Source organism: Taudactylus pleione, unplaced genomic scaffold, assembly GCF_031769625.1.
Source record: "Taudactylus pleione unplaced genomic scaffold, aTauple2 ptg000969l, whole genome shotgun sequence".
In the NCBI taxonomy this organism is placed as follows: domain Eukaryota; kingdom Metazoa; phylum Chordata; class Amphibia; order Anura; family Myobatrachidae; genus Taudactylus; species Taudactylus pleione.
Genome location: NW_028285370.1, coordinates 2,385,211 through 2,412,948, shown reverse-complemented (window position 1 = coordinate 2,412,948; position 27,738 = coordinate 2,385,211). Strand labels below are relative to the sequence as shown.

Genomic DNA, 27,738 nt, shown 5'->3' with positions numbered 1-27,738 from the left:
GTGATTCCCGCCCCGTATCGTGATCTGGCGGAAGTTTTCTCCAAAAACAAATCTGATATTTTACCACCTCAACGACCCTTCGATTGTGCAATCGATCTGTTACCTGACGCCAGACTTCCAAAAGGTAAGCTATACGCCTTGTCATTTCCTGAAAGTAAGGCAATGCAGGAATACATCCAGGACGCTCTCAAGAAGGGGTTAATTCAGCCATCTAAGTCCCAGGTAGGTGCCGACCTCTGTTTTGTCCAGAAAAAAGATGGGTCTCTTCGACCTTGCATTGACTTTTGAAGACTAAACAAGATTACCGTGAAAAATGCCTATCCTTTGCCATTGATCTCTGTCCTGTTCGACCAATTACGGGAAGCATCAATCTTTTCTAAAATCGACTTACGCGGTGCCTACAACCTGATCCGCATCCACAAAGGAGATGAGTGGAAGACTGCTTTCAACACCTACTCTGGGCATTTCGAGTATTTAGTTATGCCGTTCGGTCTGTCCACTACCCAAGCCGTCTTCCAGGACTTTATTAATGAGATCTTGAGTGACTTTCTGGGGGTCTTCGCCGTTGTTTATTTGGACAACATTCTTATTTTCTCCAAGTCCGTGGAGCAACATCAACAATACGTGAGACTGGTATTGCGAAGACTCCTGGATAATAATTTGTATGCCAAGTTGGAAAAGTGCGAATTCGGAGTGGAAGAGATCTCCTTCTTGGGTTACATAATCTCCTGTCGTGGATTCTCCATGGATCCGAGTAAGGTGAAGGCTGTCTTAGTTTGTGAACAGCCCACATCCTTAAAGGCCATTCAGCGGTTTCTTGGATTCTCAAATTATTACCGCCGATTCATCAAGTCCTTCTCTACAATTGTCTTGACTATCGTAGATTTGACCAAGAAAGGGGCGGATGTCTGTAATTGGCCTCCCAGAGCCGTGCATGCTTTCAATCATCTCAAAATGGCATTTGTGTCTGCTCCTGTCCTCCGACATCCCAATCCCAACCTTTTGTGGTAGAAGTAGACACTTCCGAGGGAGTAGGAGCCATTCTTTCCCAGAGAGATTTGACCAACAATAAATTGCATCCTTGCGCCTTTCTCTCTCATAAGTTTCAGTCAGCGGAGAGAAATTTACGATGTGGGCATCCGAGAGCTTCTGGCAATCAAGTGGGCGTTTGAGGATTGGCGACACTGGTTAGAGGGGGCTAACCATGTGGTGTCTGTATTGACAGATCATAAAAATCTGGCTTATATTGAGTATGCCAAAAGATTGAATGCCAGACAAGCACGATGGGCCCTGTTCTTCACCCGGTTCAATATTACCATCTCTTTACAACCTGGGTCTAAGAATGTGAAGGCGGATGCCTTGTCTCATAGTTTTGCTGTTGACCATTGTCCTACTGAAAGTGAGGGAACCATTGTCCCACGTTCTCAAATAAATTTTGCCTTGACAAGAACCTTGGCTGACTCTCTTAGGCGGTGCCAGTCTGAAGCCCCTCCTGAGATGCCCCTAGGATTCCTTTTTTGTACCGGAGAGGTCTCGCAAGGCAGTTCCTAAGGAGTTCCACTCGTCCAAGGCTGTTGGGCATCCAGGTGTTTCCAAAACTCTTGAACTACTTTCTCGCTCTGTCTTGTGGCAGTCCATGTCTCGTGACGTTCATGAATTTGTGGCAGCTTGTGATGTCTGCTCTAGAAGCAAGACGCTCCGTACCACTCCTTCTGGTCTATTGTATCCATTACCCACTCCTCTCAGACCCTGGACACATATTGCGATGGATTTCATGGTAGACCTGCCGTCATCTTCCCGCTGCACGTTCATCTGGACCGTTGTGGACCGGTTCTCCAAAATGGTACATTTTGTTCCTCTCAGCAAGTTGCCTTCAGCCAAAGAACTGGAAGTTCTTTTTGTCCAACATGTATTTAGACCTCATGGACTTTCCGTAGACATTGTCTCTGACCGAGGTACCCAGTTCATTGCCCGGTTCTGGAGATGCTTTTGTGCGGATCTGGGCATTAATGTCAGCCTGTCATCAGGGTATCACCCTCAGGCCCTGATTCAGAGCCAGACGCTCTGACAGAGCGCTCACTCTGAATCAGGGCCGTCCTTCTTGATTTTTAGAGTGGCCTCCTGGCCGCTCGTATAGCTGTGGGTGACCACCCACAGCTATAGCAAACGGCCATGAAGATTGTCACGATGGTCAAGACCATCACGACCATCGGGCTTGCGACGAGACCCTTGTGGTAGGGTTTCGTTGCCGCAAGCCCTGGAGTGCTTTCGGCTCAAACAGAGCCAAGAGCACTCCCACTGACATCACTTGTGATGTCAGTGGGTCCGGCCCCAGATGGTAGGCGTTCCCATGGGAACGCCTCTGTCCGGGCAGCCACTCCCCTGGCACGCCCACCAAAGGGGGCGTGCTGTCACACAACATCGACAGCACGCCCCCTTTGGTACGAGACCCGGAGCGACGGTTTGCCCGTCGCTATACGGGTCTTGCGCATGCGCACGACGGAGCCGGCTCCATCGTGCGCATGCGCACTGGGCCAACATCGGCCCGCTTGCGAGCGCTCTGCGCTCGCGAGCGGGTCTGAATCAGGCCCTCAGTCCAATGGACAGACGGAGCGGGCCAATCAAACTCTGGAGCTGTACCTCCGTTTATTTCCAAGTGTCAAAACAACTTGGTATCTGTGTTGCCATTTGCTGAGTCTGCCTTTAACAACTCCTGCCATTCCACCTCCTCAGTGTCTCCGTTCTTTTGCAACCTCGGAATTCATCCAAGGAGTAATTCCTTTGAGACTTTGGCTTCCACCACTCCTTCTCCTTCGTCTGTCTCCAGGTTACGCTTAGTCTGGAAGAAAGTGCATCAGTCCCTTCTGCAAGCGTCTGGTCATTCCAAGATCTGGGCAGACAGACATCGTAGGCCCTGTGGTCTCAAAGTGGGGGATTTGGTCTGGCTGTCCGCCAGAAATATTAACCTACGTCAGAGGTCACAAAAGTTGGGACCCAAGTTCATCAGTCCGTTCAGGATTATTTCTCAAGTGAATCCTATGGCTTTCCGTTTTAAGTTACCTCGGACTCTCAAAATCAATAATACTCTTCATTGTTCTCTTCTGAACCGGTTTTCCTCTCCACCAGGTTTTCTTCTAAGCATTCAGTTAGACCTCCACTAGTGCTTGTCCAGGGGCATCAGGAATTTGTCCTAGAAAAGATCTTAGACTCCAGAATTTCTAGAGGTGGTCTTCAGTTTCTTGTACATTGGAAGAGGTATGGACCAGAGGAACGTTCCTGGATTCCTCAAAAGGTCATTTACATGCTCCTATCGTGAAGAGAAGATTCTATGAAGACTTTCCTAACAAGCAAGGGTTTAGGGGTTCTTTAACCCCTCGTCAAGGGGGGGGTACTGTCACAAGCTGCCGCACTGCTAATATTGTGCAAAGCAAACGCCGGACCAGTGTTTCTTTGATACTCCGCCTACCTCCTGTTCGTCATTCTGGGTCTGATCCGGATTGGCTCCTGTATCCATATCCTGCTGCTGTGAACACTGCTCCGATACCGGTGATAGTGTTCTCACGTGTTTCCGGTTGTGGCCAGTCTCCTGTTTGTTCAGTCGAGATCCAGATTCCAGTTTGCCTTATCTATTCTCTGTCTCATCCAGGTGGCACGGTCTGTTTGCCGCTTGTGTCATCTAGGCGGCACGTTGAGCATCTCTGCCCTCTGCTGCTTGTGTTATCCCGGCGGCAAAGCGTGCACTCACATCCAGAGTCCAAAGTACGCAATCCAGCGTACCAACGCCAGTGTCAACCCGGCGACATTGGCCGCACCTCAGCATCCAAAGTGCGCAACCCAGCATACTGTACCAACGCCAGTGTCAACCGGCGACATTGGTCACATCTCAGCGTCATAAGTGCGCAATCTGGCGCATCATCATCAGGACTTTACGGCCCAGATGCCGCAATAAGCCAAGACATACCACACCGCAAGGCTGCCACACATCCCAAAGGCTGCTTCTTGTCCTTGACTCACAGGCCGCAACAACCCAAGACATACCAGCCTCAAGGCTGCTTCGACCTTTTAGGCAGTGTCTGCCAAGTGCATCATATCTTTAGACTGTGTACAGCCTAAATCTGCCTGACTAACCCTCAGATCCTAACAGTAACCCTGATCTACAGGTTTACTTCGTCTTGTAATATCTTGCCTGTATTCCTTACAGTTTGGCCATTAATTGCATCCAGGCACTAAGTATTTCTGCTCTGTTTCCTTGTATTTGTATTACTTCTTGTCTAGTTAAGACTGTTCTAGAGGACCTCATGTAAGGGCCCATTTATCATTGAATATTTGAAGTAAAATCCCCGAACACACCAGTTTTCGAGGGTTTGCCTCAAATATTAAGTATCCCCCTTGATGTATTAAGGAGGGGCCGCAGCATGTATTACCGACACCTGCTGTGATCCCTCCATTATCGCTGGCAGCCACATCCCCCATACGATGCTGCCAAATTAACCAATATCTGGAATGTGATGCATTCCCGATATTGGCCCCCTCAGCTAACGCCATCTGAAGATGGCGTTAGCCGCTGGGCTACCACCACATAATCAGCCGGCGGAGGGTTCCCCCGGAATCCTCCCCCGGCAATGGGCGCCCCGGTCAGTGGAACTGCGCATGCGCAGCAGCCCGGGCACTGGCCGGAAGCTCTCCGGAGGCATGTCCCGGATGATACATTCGGACGAAATGATCGCATATTGCCATGTGATCATGGGTGGTACTGTCATGCCCTGATCGCATTCCAAATGCGATTATTAATAATGGGGGCCGTAGTAAGATAGATCTATAGAACCTTATATGATAAGCATCGTAATCCATGTCTATTCTATATAGAGCCTGCAGTGGCAGCAGCTGCTGTCCATACCTTCAGACACAATTCTCTGCTATACAGCAGTTACTTAACTTCCTAACTAGCTAACATAAAGTTAACCTGTGAATGGTCATTGTATAATAGACAGCATATATTATGAGACAGTTCTCTTAAAGGGGTAAATTTACTAATGTGAGAGTTTTTAGAAGTGGAGATGTTGCCCATAGCAACCAATCAGATTCTACTTAACATTTAACTAGCACCTTCTGGAAGATATCTAGAATCTGATTGGTTGCTATGGGCAACATCACCACTTCTAAAAACTCTCACTTTAGTAAATAGAGGCAATATCTTCAAAATAATGAACTTTGTGTTTTTTTTGTTTTTTTACCAAAAGCTGCATGTTAAGGTGGGTACACACCTGACCGATATATCTGCAAATCGAATGCGCCCGCCCACTTGAGCTGTCATAACAGGGAAGAGAGGAAGAGGGAGGTGCTATTGCTCCTGGGGACCCTACCATAATCCCCCTGTACAGAGCCGGTGAGTTCAGATGGTAAATGCTCCGGCATCGCAATCAGCTCCTTCCCTATGGGAAGGAGATTCGGTTTGCGATGAGGGATCCTTTCGGATCCCTCCTCCCCTGTCCGGCTTCTTCCACCAGACATCGGGGTTCTTGTGCGCATGCGTGACCTGTAGGTCACGAATGCGCAGGCCCGTCACTGCTCCGTCAGTTAAAAGATTCACTGCTCCGAAAAGGAGCAGTGAAGCGGCTCGCGGGGACAGCTGATATCGCATCAACTGTCATCACGCCGGAGCAATGATGAATTGCTCCAGTAGCCTTGGTGAATTATCGAGGTCCGTTCGGTCCCCTCATAATTAACATCATGAATAGGTCCCTGTGTCTTTGCTGGATCCACATACAGCTGTAGTTTTCCAGATTTGCCCATATGCAGAAACTTGAGGACGGGCAGGTTTTCAGAATGTCCAATGTTTAAGAACACTGGTGCAGGTTTTCAGGATATCCAATGTAGGAGCAATGGAGCAGGTAGTTAGGATGTCCAATGTGCAGAATGCAGAACAGGAACCTGGAGCCAAGGTACTAGCCTCTGGAAGAGTTGTTGTACCGGCAATGTTTTTCCAGCACTTCCTAACTTAAATAGTGCGTCTTGACTGGTGATTGGTCCATCCAGTCACCTGACTTGGAACTGCTGTTCACTGATTGGTTGGACGTCTGGATGATGTTATTCCAAGATGATGGCGCCCATGGACTGGAGCCACGGGAACTGGAATGGATGCCAGCCACAAGCAGGTAAGTGTTTGGGGCTATGAGGTAGCACTGTGGGGACCCTGAAGGACCAAAAGGTACTCCACCGAACCTGGTACCAGGTCCGCGGGATCTGGTGTGTGGCAGTGTGCTTTTAATATGCTTGGTGTCACCTCATTTTACCCAGGTGTTAACTTTTAGTTTTTCTATACTAATATTATTAAATTAATCACATAACTATCAATGCAAAGACAAAACTTGGGAACTTCACTATAATGTTGTTAATTTTGTGAAGTGATTTTTTACCTTCTAAACTAGATCTTCACTTCTTAAAGTTAGCCACAGTACAATGTAGGGAGGCCAATCCTGGGATTGGGGGGATCCTGGAATTTGGGCCTAAAATTGGCAGGTTTTCAATTCCAGGATTTCGGGACTAATGTTTCCAGGTGTTATTTAGTATTTTTCTATGCCGGGCAGCGCTGAGCACCTGTAGCACTGACTCAGACGCTGCCCCAATCCCCGTCTGTGCGCAGAATTACGTGATGTCAGAGGTCACGCTGTGCAGCCCTACGCCAGCCCGCCCATGCGGCCATGCCTGCCCGCCCCAATAACTAAATCAATCCCAGGAATCCCGGGATTGATCTCCCTAGTACAGGGATACGTTATCGGAGACGGGGATGAGAGCTGGAAGAGGTTTCATGTTGCTGGGCTCCACCATTCAGCAGAACAATTTACATTTATTGCACAAGGTTATTGCACCTTAGCCATCAGTCAGGTTATTCTAAGGAAATTTCTTGTGTTTAATTAAGAAAATTATTTATATGGACTGTACTTTAGAACTGGAATGTATGAACTGGCTCCATTTCATTTTTAATGCAAACACAGAATCTGGCTCTTACCCAGGACAGTAATTCTCTCCGTATGTGCCAACATCACTCTCTGTGTTCACAGGGGACTTGGGAGGCTGAAAAATAAGAAGGAGATCTGATTAAAGTTAGATAACTCCCAGTAGAGCTGACGTGTGAATTAATGTGTATTATTATTAGTACTATTATTATTATTATCATCATTATTATATAGGAGAGAGCTACCATAAACGAATAACATCCACATTTCAGTACTTTGTGTAGCTTGCTCTCTGTCTGGCAGGAACCATGCCCATTGTTATACTGCCTCTACAATTCTGTATACAAGACAAATATACTGTACACACTGTTGAAGAACTTTTTGTGCCCAAAATCTATCATCACTCGGGAAGAACACAATTACTGCAGCTACAAGACCCAGCCATAACAGAAGTGGTACTAAAAAAAAAAATACCTATTATTATAAACAACCGAGTGATGTTGCCGCCTTAAATCTCACGGCTGAATCGCCAATATCTTGCGGCTGTCTACAACTCACAAGCTATTACATTTATCCCTAAGACGCTTTAAGGGATGCATTTCCCAAACACCGGAGTGTTTACCCACAAGCCATATTGTATTTGTAGAATATTGGCAGCAGTAATTCAGTTATGATAATACTAAAGTAATTATTTCCCAGGGAGATAAGCTATCTTTCACAATATCACCCCGTATCTTATATAGATCTACATCCGTGTCTTTGGAAAAATGTCGACCAGAGATATGAGTGCTAATTACTGGCCGCGGCACCTGGTGCTCGCTTTTGTGGAGGTTCTGCTTTTCAGCTTCTAATCATCTGAGCAGTATCCAGAAGCAACACCATTCAAATTCCATGTAACAATGGAAAATTTGTCTGCAGATTGTACCCTCTACTTTTTGTACTGGTGATGTTTTTTATTTCACTTTACAAAAACCCTTACAGGTGTACAAATACCCTGTAACACATACTGGTGTAGGCTGGGCAGAGCAGGGCAGGTGGCCCTGTAGGTACATGGGTTCTCTTGCCTGGCAAAGGCTACCAGCTCCCACGCTATAAGTTCCAAGGCTCTTCCTGGCCACAATAGGCTGTCAGAACCTGGGACGTAACTCAGGGTGTGCTAGAGATGCCGCCAACCAGCATGAAGACAAGGGGACAGTACAGTTGCTGTCCCGGTGGCAACTGTATTTGGCTTGCAGGGTGCCTGGAACTGCCTGGAGAGCCCCCTGGTGCCTCCATCAGATGCCCCTGGTGCTCAGTTTCCTGATCCAGGCCCCGCCTTCTATGACGTCATGATGTCACATGTGCAGGAGGACTGCAGGGCTAGTCCAGGGTGCAATAATTCCCTGCTATGGCAGTGGTCAGGCCCAGGCTATTTAACAAGCTTGGGAACCCATGAGTTTCAACTTTACAACCCCAGTGGCCCAAAATATAATGGACAGAGGTTCAAAAAAATTTTAAGTAACCCTGTATACTTTTAAAATAAACTAAAAAAAACAAAAAAAAAACCCTTCTTGTAATTCTCAATATCAGTTTATTAATTAACACATAGGACCTGCACTTTCCGCTTATCACAGTGCCACTGTCTCCCAGGTCATAACAGCATAATCAGAGCACCGGGCTCACGGATTAGGTTATATATATCAAAATGGCCCTTGGCAGAAAAAGGTTTCCCACCCCTGCTCCAACATGACCCCTTCCATGCGGTACAAGTTGCTCAGCTCCTGGACTTCCTTCTTAATTGATAATTGCAGACACCTGTGCTGAAACACCTGTCTCATCTACAGATAACTAAAGTTTTGCCTTAAAACCGAAGGCTCATAAACCTCAAGTCAGGGACGGAATGAGTTAATAGTTAGGGGGTTTGTGTTTGTAGGTTGACGGACAGCACGGGTAGTAGTTTGATTGGTGTGCATCATCTTTAGGGAGGGGTCTAGAGAGGTTTAGGTCAGTGATGTATATTATTCCTGCCTCTTTGATTTGATCTGCAAGCAGGGAAGTCAATTCTGTTTTTGCTCATTTAGACTGAGTGCATATTATCGCTTTGTGCTAAATTCATTTATTTTAATAGCTTCTTTCTCTCCTTCTTACTTTGCTCCCCTCTTCTCTTCCTTTTCCTGCTGTTTCACCTTTCCTTTACCTTTTATCATTTGTGTTCAGGGCCTGCTAGCCAGCGCTCTTACCTTTGCATAGTCTCCCCCGTTCTGTGCCCTTTGGGGAGATGTCCCTGTGGCCTCAGCGCGCGAGATCTGTCCCGGCCCGCTTATCGGGTGTTGTTTTGCCGGGCGGGGCTCCTGCTGCTGTGTCCCCGCCGGCTCCTGCTATGCCCCACGCGCAGACGCCGCGCCGCTCCTCCCGACCCTCTCGTCGGGCGGGCACGGCATTAGCCCAGCCATATGCAGCCGCCGGAGAGGAGCCGCGTGCCCGGAGCGGGCGCGCGCTCCTGACTCTCCCCGCGGCGAGTGTGAATAGCGCCGGTAGTGAAGTACTACCGGCGAGAGGGCAAAAAAGGGCACATAAGCGGGGTAGACGGGAGCCTGTAATGGCTCCCGCCCCCGCGCCCATTTTGTGTGTGGATGGGCTTGGCCAGCGCCCATCTTCACACAGACATAGGAGGCGTGGCCACCGGGCAGCAGCTCACAGCACTGCAGGCTTGCAGGATGCTAATGGCATGGGATCCCTCATGCCTGGAGCTGCTGTCTCCTCTATGTTGCCAGGGGCTCCTGGATTGTTAGGTGTAGTGGGGTCTGATAATTCAACTGCTGGGGTCACTCAGCAATTTGACGCTGGCGCTATCGCTGGTTTATTAGTGTCATTAGTTGGCGCTTTGGCCCCGCTCCTGTCGCAACAGGCAGGGAATAGTGCTGGGGTCCCGACTGCTACGTCATCGGTATCTGCCGTTCAGTCGCAGTTGGGTCCTATCGTGCAGCAGTTAGGACAAGTTTGCGGCCTCACTTTGGCTGCCGCCCCTTCTACAGGAGTATCTTTGCCTTCCACTGCTAGGTCGGCGAGTGGGGGTCAGCCCTCTGATGTATTGCAGGTTGCTGCTTCTGCTTCTTCTTTTTCAGACACCAGTGAGGAGGAAGAGCCTTTGGTTGCAAGACCTGTCACACCTGCGGTGGCTCCAGTTGCGAGTGCTGCTATTGCTTCCGGTGAGTACCATGATTCTTCTGGTGGGGGGTCGAGTACAAGTTCCACCACCACTTCTGGGGACAGTTCCAGGAAGGCTAAGCGCAGACGAGCGCGGCGGGCGCGACGTCGTCACTTGCGACGTTCCCGTCACTCGAGTGATCGTTCTTCTGGGAGCAGTACTAGCGTGGAAGGTGGAGCCGGTCGAGCTGACGTAGTGCACTGTGATAATACGGCAGTTACGCGAGGATTACGTACCCGTATGCGGGATCGCATTCGTAAGGGACGTTATGTCAATATGTTCACGCTTACCGATAAGGCGAAAAAAGCATTTAAGGCCGCAAAGGCAAAAGGGGGTATTGGAGTTGAGGCCTATAAATCATATACAAACTGGCTATCCGGTTTCTTGGTTCTTGCAGCCTGCTACCTTAAGTCCAGACCAACTGAATATCTTAACATTATTCGGTACTTTCATTTAATACACGGCCTATTTAAGACGTCAAAAGGGATGGCGTGGTGTCAGTATGATGAAGAATTCCGTAGGAAACAGGACCGTGTTTTGGTCATGGATTTGGGTTGTAAGGACGTCGAGGCTTGGATGGACGTTGCGCAGTCTGCGCGGCTTCCGTCCGACCCTGCGACGGTTCGTCAGGTGCGATCCTATTCACCAAATCCGCGGAGGTTGCCTGGAACAACCACAGCAAAAAGACGTTGCTACGCCTTTAACAATGGGAGTTGCCCTCATGGAGGACGGTGTCGTTTTCGTCACCTCTGTCTCCGATGCAATGGGTCGCATCCCAGCAAGTCCTGCTCAAAAGGATCTAGTGGTGAACCAATGGGTTCTGCCGCACCCGCTCAGTAGCGAGTTGGGGAGGTGGTCCTTAAGTAAAGCTGCATCTCCTGTTAGGCTGGATACCATGTCCAAATGGCTTGACTGGTATCCTTTACGAGATGATGCTGAATTTTTGCGTAGAGGTTTTGCTGAAGGTTTTCCGCTCCCTGTTTCTGGTTCCATTTGTTCGGGATCGCCTAGGAACCTAAAATCCACTAGGGAATTACCCCAGGTGGTGAAGGTCAAGGTTATGAAGGAGGTAAGTCTGGGTCGCATAGTTGGGCCCTTTGCTGAGCCTCCTATTCCTGGCCTTGTCCTATCGCCAGTGGGTGTGGTGCCCAAAAAAACGCCAGGGAGTTATCGTCTGATTCAACACTTATCTTATCCCACGGGTGCTTCAGTGAATGATGCCATTGCGGAGGATCTCTGTCGTGTGCGCTACCAATCTTTCGATTCGGCATTGGACTTAGTGCAAGCCTCCGGGGCAGGGTCCCTGTTAGCCAAGGTGGATATCGAGTCCGCCTTTCGGCTGATGCCCTTACACCCGGATTCCTTCAGGTATATGGGCTTTCGGTTTTCTGACGGATATTACTTCGATAAGTGTCTCCCTATGGGCTGTTCGGTATCATGCGCCTTTTTCGAACGCTTTAGTTCATTTCTCCATTGGTGCGTCTGCACAGGTTCCGGGGAGGCAGGTCTCGCTCACTATTTAGATGACTTCGGTCCATCTGGTTCAGCGCGTTGTTCCCGGCTGCTATTTTCGTTAATTTCCCTTTTTTCAGAATTCGGGATCCCAATTGCACATGAGAAGACCGAAGGCCCTGCCACTAGGCTGGTGTACTTAGGTATAGAGATAGATACCTTGGAATGCTGTTGTCGATTGCCTCCAGATAAGATAAAGCGGCTGCAGGACGCAATTAGTTTGGCCTTGGCAAAGGGTAAGGTTACCTTGCGTCAAGGGCAGTCCCTACTGGGTCTCTTTAACTTTGCGTGTCGGGTTATTCCGATAGGTAGGGTATTTTGTCGCAAGCTGCAGCGATCTTTGGTTGCTTTACGTTTGCCGCATCACTTTCTGCGGTTATCGGCGGAACTCAAGCTTGACTTGGCAGTGTGGGAATATTTTCTCTTGCATTTCAACGTTGTGCGTTTTTGGCCTACTTGCACCCAATCTAACATTTGCCTGCATCTCTACACCGATGCCGCAGGTTCGTCGGGCTTTGGTTCTATACTTGACGATTCGTGGTGTTTTTCTACGTGGCCTTTAGATTGGGTTCAAAAGGGGCATACAAAGAATTTGCTTCTGCTGGAGTTGTTTCCCATTGTAGTGGCTTTGGAGCTCTGGGGGGTCAGGTTGCGCGACCGTTCCATTGTCTTTTGGTGCGACAATTTGGGGGTAGTACAGGCGATCAACAATCAGCGTTCGTCTTCCCCTCCGGTTTTGCGCCTTCTGGCTTGGCTCGTGCTTCGTTGCTTACAACTGAATTTGCTGTTCACGGCTCGACACGTACCTGGTGTCGAGAACTCAGTAGCTGATGCACTATCTAGGCAAGATTGGGCTCGGTTTCATGACCTGGCGCCGTCAGCTGCCATTGTCGGTGATGTTTGTCCATCTTATTGTTGGCAGATTATCGAGCCGGCATGGAAGGTCTCGCTCGCCGGTCCGTGGCCCCGCGGACTTCGAGGAACTACGAGACTTCGTGGCTACAGTGGGAGGCCTTCTTACAGCAGCAGAGATCTTCAGGTAAATCCCGTTACTCAAAGTTGTTAGCCTTCGTTTGGGACATGTTCGATGCCGGTAAGACTAGTGCCTATGTGGGTCAGAGGCTTGCGGGTATATCTTTTTTTTGTAAGTTGACAGGGCGTCGTGATATCACTAAGGGCTTTTTGATTCAAAAGGCCCTTAGGGGTTGGGCGCGGGTAGTCCCTAGATCGGATGATCGTCGTCGTCCTATTGGCCCATCATTGCTGTTAAGGTTCATTGAAAGTTTAGCATTTGTCTGTTCCTCTCCATTTGAAGTTGCCCTGTTCATCGTGGCTTATGCGATGGCCTATCATGGGGCTTTTCGCATTAGCGAGTTAGTTGCAGCATCGCACTCCTCCCCTCCCTCGTTGGCTTTAGCGCATGTCATCATACGGGATACCCTACTGTGTCGGATTCAGCGTTCAAAGACTGACCAGTTGGGCAGAGGACTCTGGGTTTCCCTGAAGCCCTTCGGGGATGCCAGGCTCTGCCCAGTTAGCTTGGCAGCGGCATACATGGGCTACCGCCCATTGCTGCCTGGGGCATGGTTGATGCATGCAGATGGCTCGCCATTGACAAAATTCCAGTTTAGGTCGGTCTTTCAACGGTGCATCTCTCACCTTGGGCTGTCGGCCTCCGATTACGGCACCCATTCTTTCAGAATTGGTGCTGCGACATTTGTTGCTTCCTCTGGTCTATCGGTGCAGGAAATCAAGACTTTGGGAAGATGGAAGTCCGATGCCTACAAGAGATACGTTCGGCTGGAGAGATGATTATCTGTGACTCGCTTATATTGATGTTTTGGACTTGGGAGCTTCGGCCACTCGTCACTGTGTCAGTGGGGGGTCTCTAGGGATTTTGCCCTGTTTTTTATCCTGCTATGGACAACATATATATAAAAAATAAATAAATAATATAAAAAAAAGAAAAAAAAAAGAAAAATATAATGAATAAATACAAGAACTTAAAAATACAGTGAAATAAAGAGAAGATCCTGCAGGTTTTTTGTCAGGTTTTCACCTCGGGTCAAGTCTTCCTCCCCCCCTCTTTCCTTCCCCCTCCTTATCACAGTCAAAAAATATAATTTGTACTCACCTATTCTTTTATATTTACAGGTGGTTTCCTGGATGTCAGGCCTATATGGTTGTTTGGGCATTCATTCGTGTTTTGGGCTTCTCGTTCACCTTTTGCTTCTGACGCATCTGTTTTTTCTAGATGGGATAAGGTCAGGTGGTTAGGCTTTAGAGGAATGTTGTGGGAGAGATTCCTGTCTAGGCTCCACAGAGCGGTGGAACAATTTGGTGCCCCCCTTATTTTAGTGGTACATATTGGGGGAAATGATTTGTGCCAGAGGACATCGATGGATTTGCGTCATTCAATTGTGCGAGATCTTTACGAAGTGAGACAGCAGTGGCCGGAGTGTTTGGTTGTGTGGTCATCTATAGCAGGGCCGAAACTAGGATATCTGTCACCCAGTGCAAGGCAGCAATTTTGCGCCCCCTCCCTTCCCGTACCTGGATTTTGTCCTTGCTCCTCGATAAGGCAGTGCACTACTCAGACATCCCTGGTATAGTGACTTACATTATTCCACACATCGTAATGCCCATTACACATTATGCCACACACTGCAATGCCTATTACCAAAGTGCCACTTACATATTTGCCCAACACCATTTTATGCCCCACAGTAATGCTTCTAATTATTTTAAAATTACCTGCTCGTTGCCAGGGGGTTTATGCTCGTTGCCAGGGGTTACATGCTCGTTGCCAGGGGGTTTCATGCTTATTGTCAGGGTATTTATGCTTGTTACCAGGGGTTACATGCTCGTTGCCATGGGGTTTCATGCTCGTTGCCAGGAGTTACATGCTCGTTGTCATGGGGTTTATGCTCGTTGCCAGGGGGTTTCATGCTTGTTGTCAGGGGATTTCATGCTTGTTACCAGGGGTTCCATGCTCGTTGCCAGGGGTTTCATGCTCGTTGCCAGGAGTTACATGCTCGTTGCCATGGGGTTTATGCTCGTTTCCAGGGGGGTTTGAAGGGAGAAGATGCAGCTCTCGGCATCCTCTCCCTGCAGCGCCAGCGTTCCCGGCACTTCCGGGAATGCTGTGCGCATTGCGCTCTGCTAAAAGACACTAGAGGTCCAGTAGGACCTCTAGCATCTGTCTCTTCTTTGGCGGCGGCCATTTTTGGATGGCCGTTTTCAGCAGAGTCCATGCGGACGGCTAGTCCGCATGGAATCTGTTGAAAACGGCCATCCAAAAATGGCCGCCGCCAAGGAGGAGACAGACACTAGAGGTCCAGTAAGGACCTCTAGCATTTGTCTCCTCTTTGGCGGCGGCCATTTTCAGATGGCCGAGCCAGATTTTTCACCCCCTCGCAATACCCACCCGGTGCACGTGCACCTCTAGCCCCCCCCTAGTTGCGGCCCTGTCTATAGTTGCTCGTTTATCTTGGGATTGTAGGTCAAACACAACAGTTTTAGATCGGTCCAGGAAGAAAGTAAACAGGTGGGTGGCTAGACACGTTCTAGAATTGGGAGGTTTGGTGGTGCGTCACCCCTTGATCCGGATGCAGGACGCCCACCTTTTCCGTAGGGACGGAGTTCATCTCACTGAGGAGGGGATATTTTTGTGGCTTGAAGGAATTTTTTCAGCGTTAGCAGTAGTGCCGGTTTAGGGTTTATGGTGGTGGTTTCGGTTCTTGAGAGAACCTTGTGTGGCGGGGAAGAACGGTAACTTGGCGGCCAGCTTGCTGCAGTATGGGGGGTGCACTCCCGTTCAATGCATTGGTTAGGCTGATTTCACCCTAATGGGGTCAGCGGTGCCTCTCACCCGAGGGGGCCTTAATAGTGCATTGGTATGGGTGTCGGATACCTCCCCTCTTGCTTGAAAGGGATAGTTGGCCCTTGCAAGCTTATTTCACATTTACCTTTGACATTGGGATAGTTGGCCCTCGCAATTTGTGACATCATTTGTCTAAGTCAACTGGTTTGCAATATGCTGCCGTTCTTTCTCATGCCACCATTCTTCTGTTGTAATAAAATAAAGCTGACCATTAATTTTGAACGGCACTTTTGGTCTCATGTCTTTATTTTAGTTAAGTTTAGAGTTTAAGATTATTTAGTATGGTTCATCTGTCATCTGACGATAGAGAAGTTTATAACTAGTTCAACACAGGTGTCTGCAATCATTAATTAGGTGGGAAGTCCAGTAGCAGAGCAATTTGTAACGGGTGGAAGGGGTCATGTTGGAGGGTAGGCTATAATATATATATATATATATATATATATATATATATATTACTGTGCAAAAGTTTTAGGCAGGTGTGGAGAAAATGCTATAAAGTAAGAATGCTTTAAAAAATGGAAATGTTAAGTTTATTTTTATCAATTCATATGAAAATGATGAACATTATCACCTGTTTGGTATGATTGGTTAATCATACACCTGACTATGGGCCTGATTCAGACCCGCTCGCAAGCGTACAGTGCTCGCAAGCAGGTCGATGTTTGCCCCCCTGCGCATGCGTGAGCCCCAGCGAGTAACTGAAGTTCAGTCGCCCCGGGTCTCGCTACAAGACGGTCTCGCTACAAGTTCAGTCGCTCCGGGTCTCACTACAAGACGGGGCGATTGACAGCTCGCCCCGTTTTGTAGGTGGGTAGGGGGAGCAGTTGAGTAAACGAAGGCGTTCCCAAAGGAACGCCTGGCGTTTGTGGGCGGCCCTACTGACATCACTCGTTATGTCAATAGTGGACTTCCTGCTGTATTAGAGCAGGAAGTCCACTTGGGCTTGCGGGAGCCGAGACCCTGCCACAGGGTCTCGTTGCAAGCCCGGTGGTCGCGATAATCGCGACCATCTCCAGGCCGCTCGCACAAGCTGTGGGTGGTCACCCGCAGCTTAGCGAGCGGCCTGGTTAAAAAAAAAATCCCCGCCCTGATTCAGAGCGAGCGCTTGCCAGCAGCGTGCGGCTGTGAATCAGGCCCTATAATCCTACAAAGTCTGACTTTATGCCAGTGTACATAGAAGAATTTATGCTGTTTTGAAGGCAAAGGGTGGTCACACCAAATATTGATTTGATTCTTCTCTTCTGTACATTTGCTAAAAATAAACTATTCTCGCATCTATTTTTGAAAGCATTCTTACTATGCAGCATTTTATCCACACCTGCCTAAAACTTTTCAACAGTACTGTATATATACAGTATATATATATATATATATATATGTATATATATATATATATATATATATATATATAATCGGCAAACGGGATCAGCGGGGCTCTCGTAGTAAAGAATAGTACAGTCCGGTTAAGAATAACCTGTAGCATTTACTTCAACGTTTCAATCCTTAAGATTTTCGACAAAATCTTAAGGATTGAAACGTTGAAGTAAACGCTAAAGGTTATTCTTCACCGGACTGTACTATTCTTTACTACGAGAGTCCCGCTGACCCCGTTTGCCGATTGTGTGTTCTATATAGCGGAGGGCACCCATTGTTTACTGCTGGTGGATGAGTGCCAAGACTGATGCTGTTTCCTATATATATATATATATATATATATATATATATATATATATATATATATATATATATACAGTCAGATCCATAAATATTGGGACATTGACAGAATTTTCAGATTTTGGCCTCTATTCACCACCACAATGGTTTTGAAATGAAACAAACAAGATGTGCTTTAACTGCAGACTTTCAGATTTAATGTGAGGGTAATTACATCCAAATCGGGTGAACGGTGTAGGAATTACAACAGTTCCAATATGTGCCTCCCACTTTTTAAGGGACCAAAAGTATTGGGACTATCAACTCAAAAGCTATTTCATGGACAGGTGTGAGCTATTCCCTCATTATTTCATTATCAATTAAGCAGGTAAAAGGTCTGGAGTTGATTCTAGGTGTGACATTTGCATTTGGAATCAGTTGCTATCAACTCTCAATATGAGATCCAAAGAGCTGTCACTATCAGTGAAGCAAGCCATCATTAGGCTGAAAAATCAAAACAAACCCATCAGAGAGATAGCAAAAACATTAGGTGTGGCCAAATCAACTGTTTGGAACATTCTTAAAAAGAAAGAACGCATCGGAGAGTTCAGCAACACCAAAAGACCCGGAAGACCACGGAAAACAACTGTGGTGGATGACAAAAGAATTATTTCCCTGGTGAAGAAAAACCCCTTCACAACAGTTGGCCAAATCAAGAACACTCTCCAGGAGGTAGATGTATATGTGTCAAAGTCAACAATGAAGAGAAGACTTCACAAGAGTGAATATAGAGGATTCACCACAAGATGCAAACCATTGGTGAGCCACAAAAACAGGAAGACCAGATTAGAGTTTGCCAAACAACATCTAAAAAAGCCATTACAGTTCTGGAACAACATCCTATGAAAGATCAACTTGTACCAGAGTGATGGGAAGAGAAGAGTATGGAGAAGGAAAGGAACTGCTCATGATCCAAAACATACCACCTCATCAGTGAAGCATGGCGGTGGTAGTGTCATGGCGTGGGCATGTATGGCTGCCAATGGAACTGGTTCCCTTGTATTTATTGATGATGTGACTGCTGACAAAAGCAGCAGAATGAATTCTGAAGTGTTGCGGGCAATATTATATGCTCATATTCAGTCAAATACTTCAGAACTCATTGGACGGCGCTTCACAGTGCAGATGGACAATGACCCGAAGCATACTGCAAAAGCAAACAAAGAGTTTTTTAAGGCTAAAAAGTGGAATGTTATGCAATGGCCAAGTCAATCCCCTGACCTGAATCCGATTGAGCATGCATTTCACTTTATGAAGACAAAACTGGAGGGAAAATGCCCCAAGAACAAGCAGGAACTGAAGACATTTGCAGTAGAGGCCTGGCAGAGCATCACCAGGGATGAAACCCAGCGTCTGGTGATGTCTATGCGTTCCAGACTTCAGGCTGTAATTGCCTGCAAAGGATTTGCAACAAAGTATTAAAAAGTGAAAGTTAGATTTAGGATTGTTTAGTTTGTCCCATTACTTTTGGCCCCTTAAAAAGTGGGAGGCACATATAGAAACCGTTGTAATTTCTACACCGTTCACCTGATTTGGATGTAATTACCCTCAAATTAAATCTGAAAGTCTGCAGTTAAATCACATCTTGTTTGTTTCATTTTAAAGCCGTTGTGGTGGTGAATAGAGGCCAAAATCTGAAAATTCTGTCAATGTCCCAATATTTATGGACCTGACTGTATATATAAATAAATAATACATAAATGAAAAATAAGAGTTTGCTCTTGTCGATATAAAAGTGGTTGCAGTTTTGTTAGGGGCATTATCTTCACGGTTCAGCAATATGTAAATGAATACATTTTATATTATATATCACCCTATGATATGTATGATATTCTTTACTGCTGCATGTCATTAGCCCTTCAAAATGTGCCCTAGAAACGTCATTTCTTGCACCACAAAATAAAAATGTATATTCTTTACATCTTTGACATTCTTGTGTCAGCAGGATTGTCTGTATCATGTTATTGAAATGTAGACAGGAATGTTCGCATTAATGGATCTTTAACATACTACAAACTTTTTTGACAGATTAGAAGCTGAATCTTGATACATTCGATCACTGACAACATTTAGAACATTCAGTACGAAATTACTTATGCTGGGCATATGTACATTATTGAAATAATGGGACACTTAATTTTCAGGTCCATTGAAGATTTGTGATGAGATAAATTTTTACAGACAGACAGCAGTAATTCTGGCAGATGAAATGAATTATGAAATAGGTAACATTGGGTTTACATATTTATACACACCTCCTTCTATTCTATTGGACTCAGAGGGGGAGATGTATGAAGCCCAGAAGTGGTATAAGCACTGATACCGCTTCTCACCGATGTATGATCGGGGGTCTGGGCGGTAAATGACAGGGGTGCTATGCGCCCCTATCATCGGCACTGCTATCTACAAGATTGCAGCGCCAATAGCCTGGGCCATGTACGAAAGGTCAGATCGCCTGACCGCTCGGCCCGCTGTAGCTGTCGGTATCGACAGCTACAGCCTGGCGCTATCCTATCTCCACAGCACGGACAGCGCTGTCCCTGCTGGGGCTGCTGCCGGCTCCAGGCTGCACGCGGGGATCTCGCGATACTTGCGAGATCCCGCACATGCTCAGTGGAGCCGGCCGGGACAGAGACACAGTGCATCAGCACTAGGCTGATGCGCTGTGGTCTCTAGCGGGTAGCGCCGGAGGGGGGAGTTAACGCTCCCCCTCTCTGGCCGATGAGATGTTCTTACATCTTATCGGTAGTGCTTCCTGCTTTGCCTCGGAAAAGAGGCGAAGCAGGAAGCGTTATAGCGGCACGGTAAGTGCCGCTATCATACATCTACCCCAGAGAGTCTTAAGCTGGCCACACACCTAAAGATTATCTATCCAACCAGCCAACTAGTTGATTGGTTGGAATGAAAATTTGGTAACGTACGGGAGTAACTGATGATCAGCAATTTGCTCCTAAATGCCAGAAAACAGATGAAAATGGTCGTCAGACAAGTTTGTTAAATGTTTGATCAAAACAATTTGTTCAAACAACAGTTTTTGTCCATTTTCCGGCGTTTGGGAGCAAATTGCTGATTATCATTTGCTTTCAGACCTTACCAGATTTTCATTCCAAACAATCAACTAGTTGGCTGGTTGGACAGATAATCTTTAGATGTGTGGCCAGCTTTACATGGGAACAAGCTACCTTTAGTAAGCAATTTCATATATGGTAAGAAGCACAGTTCTGTATTATCTCATGGGGTTTCTTAGTCTTATACTCCAGGAACAACAAACATGTAGATATATTTATGCTATGAGATGCAGACATCTGAAGGGGCTCATACTCAGGGTAAACAACTTTATCAGTCTTATAATTATGACCAATCTGCCAGATATCAGCAGATTGCCTATATAATTGTACTGTGTACTGCTTGCACAACCGACCAGAAGTTATCGGTCTGTTGGACATGCCGAATCATCCACCATGTCCAAAAGTTCCGATAATTTACAAAGAGAAAGAAAGACGGTTCCCTTTGTGGCGCACTCTTGGATAAGAGATAATAAAGGCACTGTAGAAGACAATAAAATATAACTTTTAATTGTTATGCATTAAAAATGATTCGTATCTCAAGGCCCCCATACATCAGCAATCTGAAAACCACAATTGAACAATTTGAAGATTTATTGCCCGATCTTAGGATTTTCCAATCGAGCAATCTGCGGCCATACATTACAGATCTTTTTCAGTGATTTGCAGATCGATTGCAGCAAACACAGATCTGGCAATCTTGAAAGGCCCATCATTTTGCTAGAAACGGTCTGCAAATCTGCTGATCATGTCCATACACTAGTAATCTATAGCCTCAATCGATCTGTAAAATCCAACATGTTGGACAATCTGATTAAACAATTCCAATTACTTTTCGATTGCAATCTGCGATCTGTGAAGCCCATACATTGCAGATTTTTATACACAATCGATTGCAAATTGCACGATTGCTGCAATCCATCTCTGATGTTTGGGGGCCTTTACTTAAGGTTTTGTGTATGTGTATAATTAAAATAAATGTGATCTCTTATAATCCCTTTTTTGGAGTTCTGATTCAGTTTCTTAAGGGTTCAAACGGACTTTCAAGGCCAACTACTTCATTAAAGCCTTCCAGCTCTCATCCTAGCTTGCTGCTACATGTTCCGTCCTCCCCGCCTACCCCATCTGTGTCACACCTGTTTGTCTGCCCCTCCCTTTTAGAATTTAAGCTCTTATGAGCAGGACCCTCTGCCCTCTTGTGATTCTCCTTACATTACTTTCATCTACTTCTTGCTCCCCTAACACTTGGGGGTCTATTTACTAAGCAGTGTTAGGAAAAGTGAAGAGTGAAAAGTGATAAGGTGCCAGCCAATCAGCTCCCAACTGTCATTTTTCAAACACCGCCTATGAGATGGCAGTTAGGAGCTGATTGGCTGGCACCTTATTACTTTTCACTCTTTACTTGTCACTTCTCCTAACACTGCTTAGTAAATAAACCCCTTGGTTGCTTATGCTCTGCTGCTAATGTGGGTGTTATAATAGCTAATGTAGCAATGTATATTATCCATGTCCTTGGCCTGCATTTTATTGTATTATACTGTAAATCACTGGTCAACTTTTTGTTTATGTACTATGTAAGGCGATGCGGAACACTTGTGACGCCATATAAATAAATAATAATAATAATAGTCCACAAATGGACTGGGGTGAAAATATCATCATAATACTATCTGAAACCATTAATTACTGTAACTTTTTATAGCCTGAGGCAAAGATATTTATGTGTCTCTAAATATGTGGATGTTTGGGCAGCTGATGTAATAATGCATATATGTTTGACAGGTTCTTATCATTATTGGAACACTTTAGTGTTTATATGTTATGCCCATTTCTGTTTGGACATTCATATTGAGATAGATTTCCTGTTTCCAAAGGGGCATATATTAAGTTAAGACCAACTCCGCATTATAGCCCTGTTTCAGAGCCGGTCGAGCTGACAGAGTGCTCGCTCTGAATCAGGGCCGTGCTATTTTTTTTTTAGAGCGGCCTACTGGCCGCTCGCATAGCTGTGGGTAACCACCCACAGCTTTAGCGAGCGGCCAGGAAGATGGTCGCGATGTTCAAGACCATCGCCACCATCGGGCTTGTGACGAGACCCTTGTGGTAGGGTCTCATTGCCGCAAGCCCCAGAGAGATTTCGGCTCAAACAGAGCCGAAATCTCTCCCACTGACATCACTTGTGATGTCAGTGGGGCCACCCCCAAACGGAGGCGTTCACATGGGAACGCCTCTGTTTGGGCAGCCACTCCCCCAGCCCGCCCACCAAAGGGGGCATGCTGTCACTCAACATCGACAGCACGCCCCCTTTGGTACGAGACCCGGAGCGACGGATTGCCCGTTGCTTTAAAGGTCTCGCGCATGCACACGACGGGCGCATGCGCACGATGGAGCCGCCTCCGTCCTGTGCATGCGCTCTGGGCCACCATCGACCCGGTTGCGAGTGCTCAGCGCTTGCGACCGGGTCTGAATCAGGCCCTATGTTCCAAAATATAGGAAAAACTGTATCATTGAAACTATTTTCTGATATTTTCACCCCATTCCATTTGTGGACTATAATCTCATCAGAACTCAAAAAAGGTATAATATTTATTTTAATTATACACATACACAAAACCATAAGTGAGATGGGAATATTTTTTAATGCATAACGATTAAAAGTTATATTTAATTGTCTTCTACATTACCTTTATTATTTCTGTGCCACAAAGGGAATCTTCCTTCTGTCTCTTTGTGGATATGTATTAATGTACTGACTCTGTGGTGTACCACCCAGATGACATACTCAGGAATTTGATCCTTCAATTGTCAAATTTTGGTTTCATCTACTAATACCTTCCAAAATGTTTTGCTGGTGCTGAACCCCTCTCCTTTGCTCTGATTATTTGCGAGCTGCACGTCGGCGGCATCGGCCAGTGTATGCGGTGCCGCCGCCGAGCGACCGGCATTTTCCCTGTTTCTTCACAGAGGAGGAACGGATAAATGTCCCTGCCCAGGGGAGGAAAGCAGATACCATGACATATATCAGTGTATGGCCACGATATCTGCAGGGTGTCAGGCTGTCAGATAGATGTCGGTCTGACAGGCATTTTATTTGACAGTGTATGCCCATCTTAAGATGGAAACCTTTAAATGACAGATAAAGGGTCCGATTTAGAGTTGCAACATTTTGGTGTCACCCCTCGGATGGCGACACCTGATGCGGTCCTCAACCCCCTAGTGATACCATTGGCCGCTTCTTGACTCTTAGGCTGACTAGGCGTAACTGGGCTGCAACTGAGTATTTGCACATAGAATAAGTGCCGTGAGGGCATGTGGGTGGAGATCCATCAGACATTTTTCTTGTATCAGGTATAGGGCTGATGCACATAGGAGATGATAGTAATGACAGCAGAGGTATAGGGGCGGTGTGACACACCGGGAATTGCCACCTGTAATAAAGACCATTCTATAAATCAAGCTTATGCCAGCGATACCTTAGGAGAAAAAGGGAATATATATATTTAATGAAGTGGGAGGACGTTTGCTGCCCCCATAATATTATATGGGGTCTGAAAACTGCAGTAATTTACCACATTCCAAAGACCTTAACCTTGCAGAGTTTGGCCCCCGACTTCTAATGCCATCTCAGCTGTAAACCTTTCCTCTCATAGATATAAGAGTTAGGGGCCCTTTTATCAAATTGTATTTGAGGTAAAGTCTGGGGGTCTACCTCAAATACTAAGTATCCCCCGTATGAATGAAGGAGGGACCGCAGCAGGTATCTCCGATACCTGCTGTGATCCCTCCATTGCCACTGGTAGCCGCCTCCCCCATAAGTTTCTATGTGGGAAGCGATGCTGCCAAATTTACCAATATTTGGAATGCGACACATTCCAGATATTGGCGCCGGCAGCTAATGCCACCTGAAGTTGGCGTTAGCCGCTGTAGCCCATGGGCTACACCGTGCACTACTAGCCGGCGGAGGGATCTGCCGGAACCCTCCCCGGCTATGGCGAATGTGCATGTGCAGTCCACGGGTCTGCACATGCACACCACCACCTGCAGTGGCCGGCCACTCTCCAGAGACATCGCAGGGACGGGCTCCTTTCGGAGTCCGTGTCCCTGTTTGTCCCGGATGATTCATCCGGCCGAAGAGGTCGCTTTTTGCAAAGCGATCAGGGGCGTATACTGGCATGCCCTGATCGCTTTGCAAAAGTGATCCTTGATAAATGGGCCCCTAAAGTTTACAGAGACTTGCCATATTAGCAGCTGTTGGACTGCAGCTTCCATTATGATCTACCACTAGTCCATTAGACTGGGCTTTGCTCCTTGTTAGTGTTATTTTAGATAAATACAAGTACCAATTACTACAATGCCCAGCTTCACATCATGGCAAGATCAAAGGTGGTTAACAGTAGTTTATTTGGCTACAGTCACGTCTATGAAAAATGATTCTTATTTTCTTTTTCCACATGCCTTTAAGGACACATCAATTGATACTTAGTGATGTACAACTCTTTCTTCATATAAACCACAGATATGTGGGTCATCTTGTACGCTGCAGGATATTTGTCTTCAGCAGCGTGCTGAGCTATGCGTTTATCCCTCGTCCTATGGAACCTTTCTGCGGCACAACAGCAATTTGTTATCAGGACAAGGTCTGCCGTGGGCGACAGCGTGGAATGACTGGTTTGGTGAGTATGTCATTGACTGCGGATGTCAATTGTTTCTCCCTGAACTACAGGGATGTTTTTTTTTGTGTTGAATTATTTCAGGGCGTGGTGCTGCAAGGAATGGAAAGATATAAAGCGGGATGATTAACAGGTGTTTTGTTATGTAGATACATGTTTGAAGCTCTGATAAACACACAGCTGGCTCTCTGCACACATGTAATGTGCCATGTAAGGGCTGCAAGACACACAATGAACATGATGATATGGGTTCAAAACAGTCTATTTCAGGTAGACTGTGAATGTGAAACAACTGTGTCTTGCACGTCCCTGTGTGTATAGAGCCAGAGGCAAATGAAAATGTTGGCTCTGAGAAAAAGACATTGCACCACTTTGATCAGTGTATGATTAACTGCTTAAAGGGCAAGACTCAACTCTCTTCTTTGCCCCCACCTAGGTAGCAGAAGGGGGGTCTGTATGCCAAGGTGGTGTTATGCAGATAATGTAGTAAGAGAAGATGGGGACTTGGCAAGGTTTAATAGCGTAAAGTCGACTCACAATGGTACATGTCATGACCATCAAATCAGGTGCTGACATACCTTTATCACATAGGTTCTGCCAAGTCCTGCATCTACTTACAACTTTACCAGTAAGCGAGGCCTGGATTAGTGGCAGTGGTCTTCTCCCATCTGATGTGTCTCCCCTATTCATAGCATTGACCACTGTCCCAGGATATGAGCAGAGGTATATTGTATTTTTAATAAAAAAATCTAATAAATTTTTTTTCTACTTCTCATAATCTCATCACTCTAGTTACCTATCCTTCCCCTTCATACCCACACCATGGGCAAATTCCATAGTCCTTTGCCTGGAGATTCTATGCTTGTTACTGTAACATATTATACAGGGAAGTTCTACAATCCTTTGTCTTGTGTGCGTATTGACAGATTCCGTACTCATTACTGTTACGTATCATGGAGAGGTTCTATACTCATTACTGTTACGTATGATGGTGAGGTTCTATACTCATTACTGTTACGTATCATGGTGAGGTTCCATACTCATTACTGTTACGTATTATGGACAGGTTCTATACTCATTACTGTTACGTATCATGGAGAGGTTCCATACTCATTACTGTTACTTATGATGGTGAGGTTCCATACTCATTACTGTTACGTATCATGGAGAGGTTCCATACTCATTACTGTTACGTATCATGGAGAGGTTCTATACTCATTACTGTTAGATATCATGAAGAGATTCCATAGTCATTACTGTTACGTATCATGGAGAGGTTCTATACTCATTACTGTTACATATGATGGTGAGGTTCTATACTAATTACTGTTACGTATCATGGTGAGGTTCCATACTCATTACTGTTACGTATAATGGTGAGGTTCCATACTCATAACTGTTGTGTATCATGGTGAGATTCCATACTCATTACTGTTAAGCATCATAGAGAGGTTCCATATCCATTACTGTTATGCATCATGGAGTCGTTCCGTATTCATTACTGTTATGCATCATGGAGAGGTTCCATACTCATTACTGTTACGTATCATGGTGAGATTCTATACTCATTACTATTACGTATCATGGTGAGGTTCCATACTCATTACTGTTATGCATCATGGTGAGGTTCCATACTCATTACTGTTACGTATCATGGTGAGGTTGCATACTCATTACTGTTATGTATTACGGTGAGATTCCATACTCATTACTGTTAAGTATCATGGTGAGGTTCCATACTCATTACTGTTATGTATCATGGAGAGATTCTATACTCATTACTGTTACGCATCATGATGAGGTTCCATACTCATTACTGTTACGTATTTTGGAGAGGTTCCATACTCATTACTGTTACGTATCTTGTAGAGGTTCCATACGCATTACTATTACGCATCATAGAGAGGTTCCATATCTATTACTGTTATGCATCATGGAGTCTGTTTTGTACTCATTGCTGTTACGCATCATGGAGATGTACCATACTCATTACTGTTACGCATCATGGAGTGGTTGCATACTCATTACTGTTACGTATCATGGAGAGGTTCCATACTCATTACTCTTACGTATTTTGGAGAGGTTCCATACTCATTACTGTTACGCATCATAGAGAGGTTCCATATCCATTACTGTTATGCATCATGGAGTCGTTCCGTATTCATTACTGTTACGCATCATGGAGAGGTTCTATACTCATTACTGTTACGTATCATGGTGAGATTCTATACTCATTACTATTACGTATCATGGTGAGGTTCCATACTCATTACTGTTATGCATCATGGTGAGGTTCCATACTCATTACTGTTACGTATCATGGTGAGGTTGCATACTCATTACTGTTATATATTACGGTGAGATTCCATACTCATTACTGTTAAGTATCATGGTGAGGTTCCATACTCATTACTGTTATGTATCATGGAGAGATTCTATACTCATTACTGTTACGCATCATGATGAGGTTCCATACTCATTACTGTTACGTATTTTGGAGAGGTTCCATACTCATTACTGTTACGTATCTTGTAGAGGTTCCATACGTATTACTATTACGCATCATAGAGAGGTTCCATATCTATTACTGTTATGCATCATGGAGTCGGTTTTGTACTCATTGCTGTTACGCATCATGGAGATGTACCATACTCATTACTGTTACGCATCATGGAGTGGTTGCATACTCATTACTGTTACGCATCATAGAGAGGTTCCATATCTATTACTGTTATGCATCATGGAGTCG

At 45.9% G+C, this 27,738-nt stretch overlaps 1 protein-coding gene across 1 annotated transcript; it reads left to right on the top strand.

Annotated features, from left to right (window-relative positions):
* Positions 1-11,038: 11,038 nt before the first annotated feature.
* LOC148454875 (uncharacterized) lies at positions 11,039-13,467 on the top strand. Its single transcript, XM_088460637.1, has 3 exons — positions 11,039-11,648; positions 11,736-11,891; positions 12,578-13,467. Exons 1-3 carry the CDS (start codon positions 11,039-11,041, stop codon positions 13,465-13,467), a joined length of 1,656 nt encoding a protein of 551 aa, XP_088316763.1.
* Positions 13,468-27,738: the final 14,271 nt, after the last annotated feature.

What these genes read in the sequence shown, in the direction of transcription:
- LOC148454875 (XM_088460637.1), top strand. Translation starts at nt 11,039, where the DNA reads ATGTCCAAATGGCTTGACTGGTATCCTTTACGAGATGATGCTGAATTT. An exon ending in CACAGGTTCCGGGGAGGCAG is followed by an intron (nt 11,649 to 11,735) that starts GTCTCGCTCACT and finishes CCCTTTTTTCAG; the next exon opens with AATTCGGGATCCCAATTGCA. An exon ending in TAGTTTGGCCTTGGCAAAGG is followed by an intron (nt 11,892 to 12,577) that starts GTAAGGTTACCT and finishes TATTGTTGGCAG; the next exon opens with ATTATCGAGCCGGCATGGAA.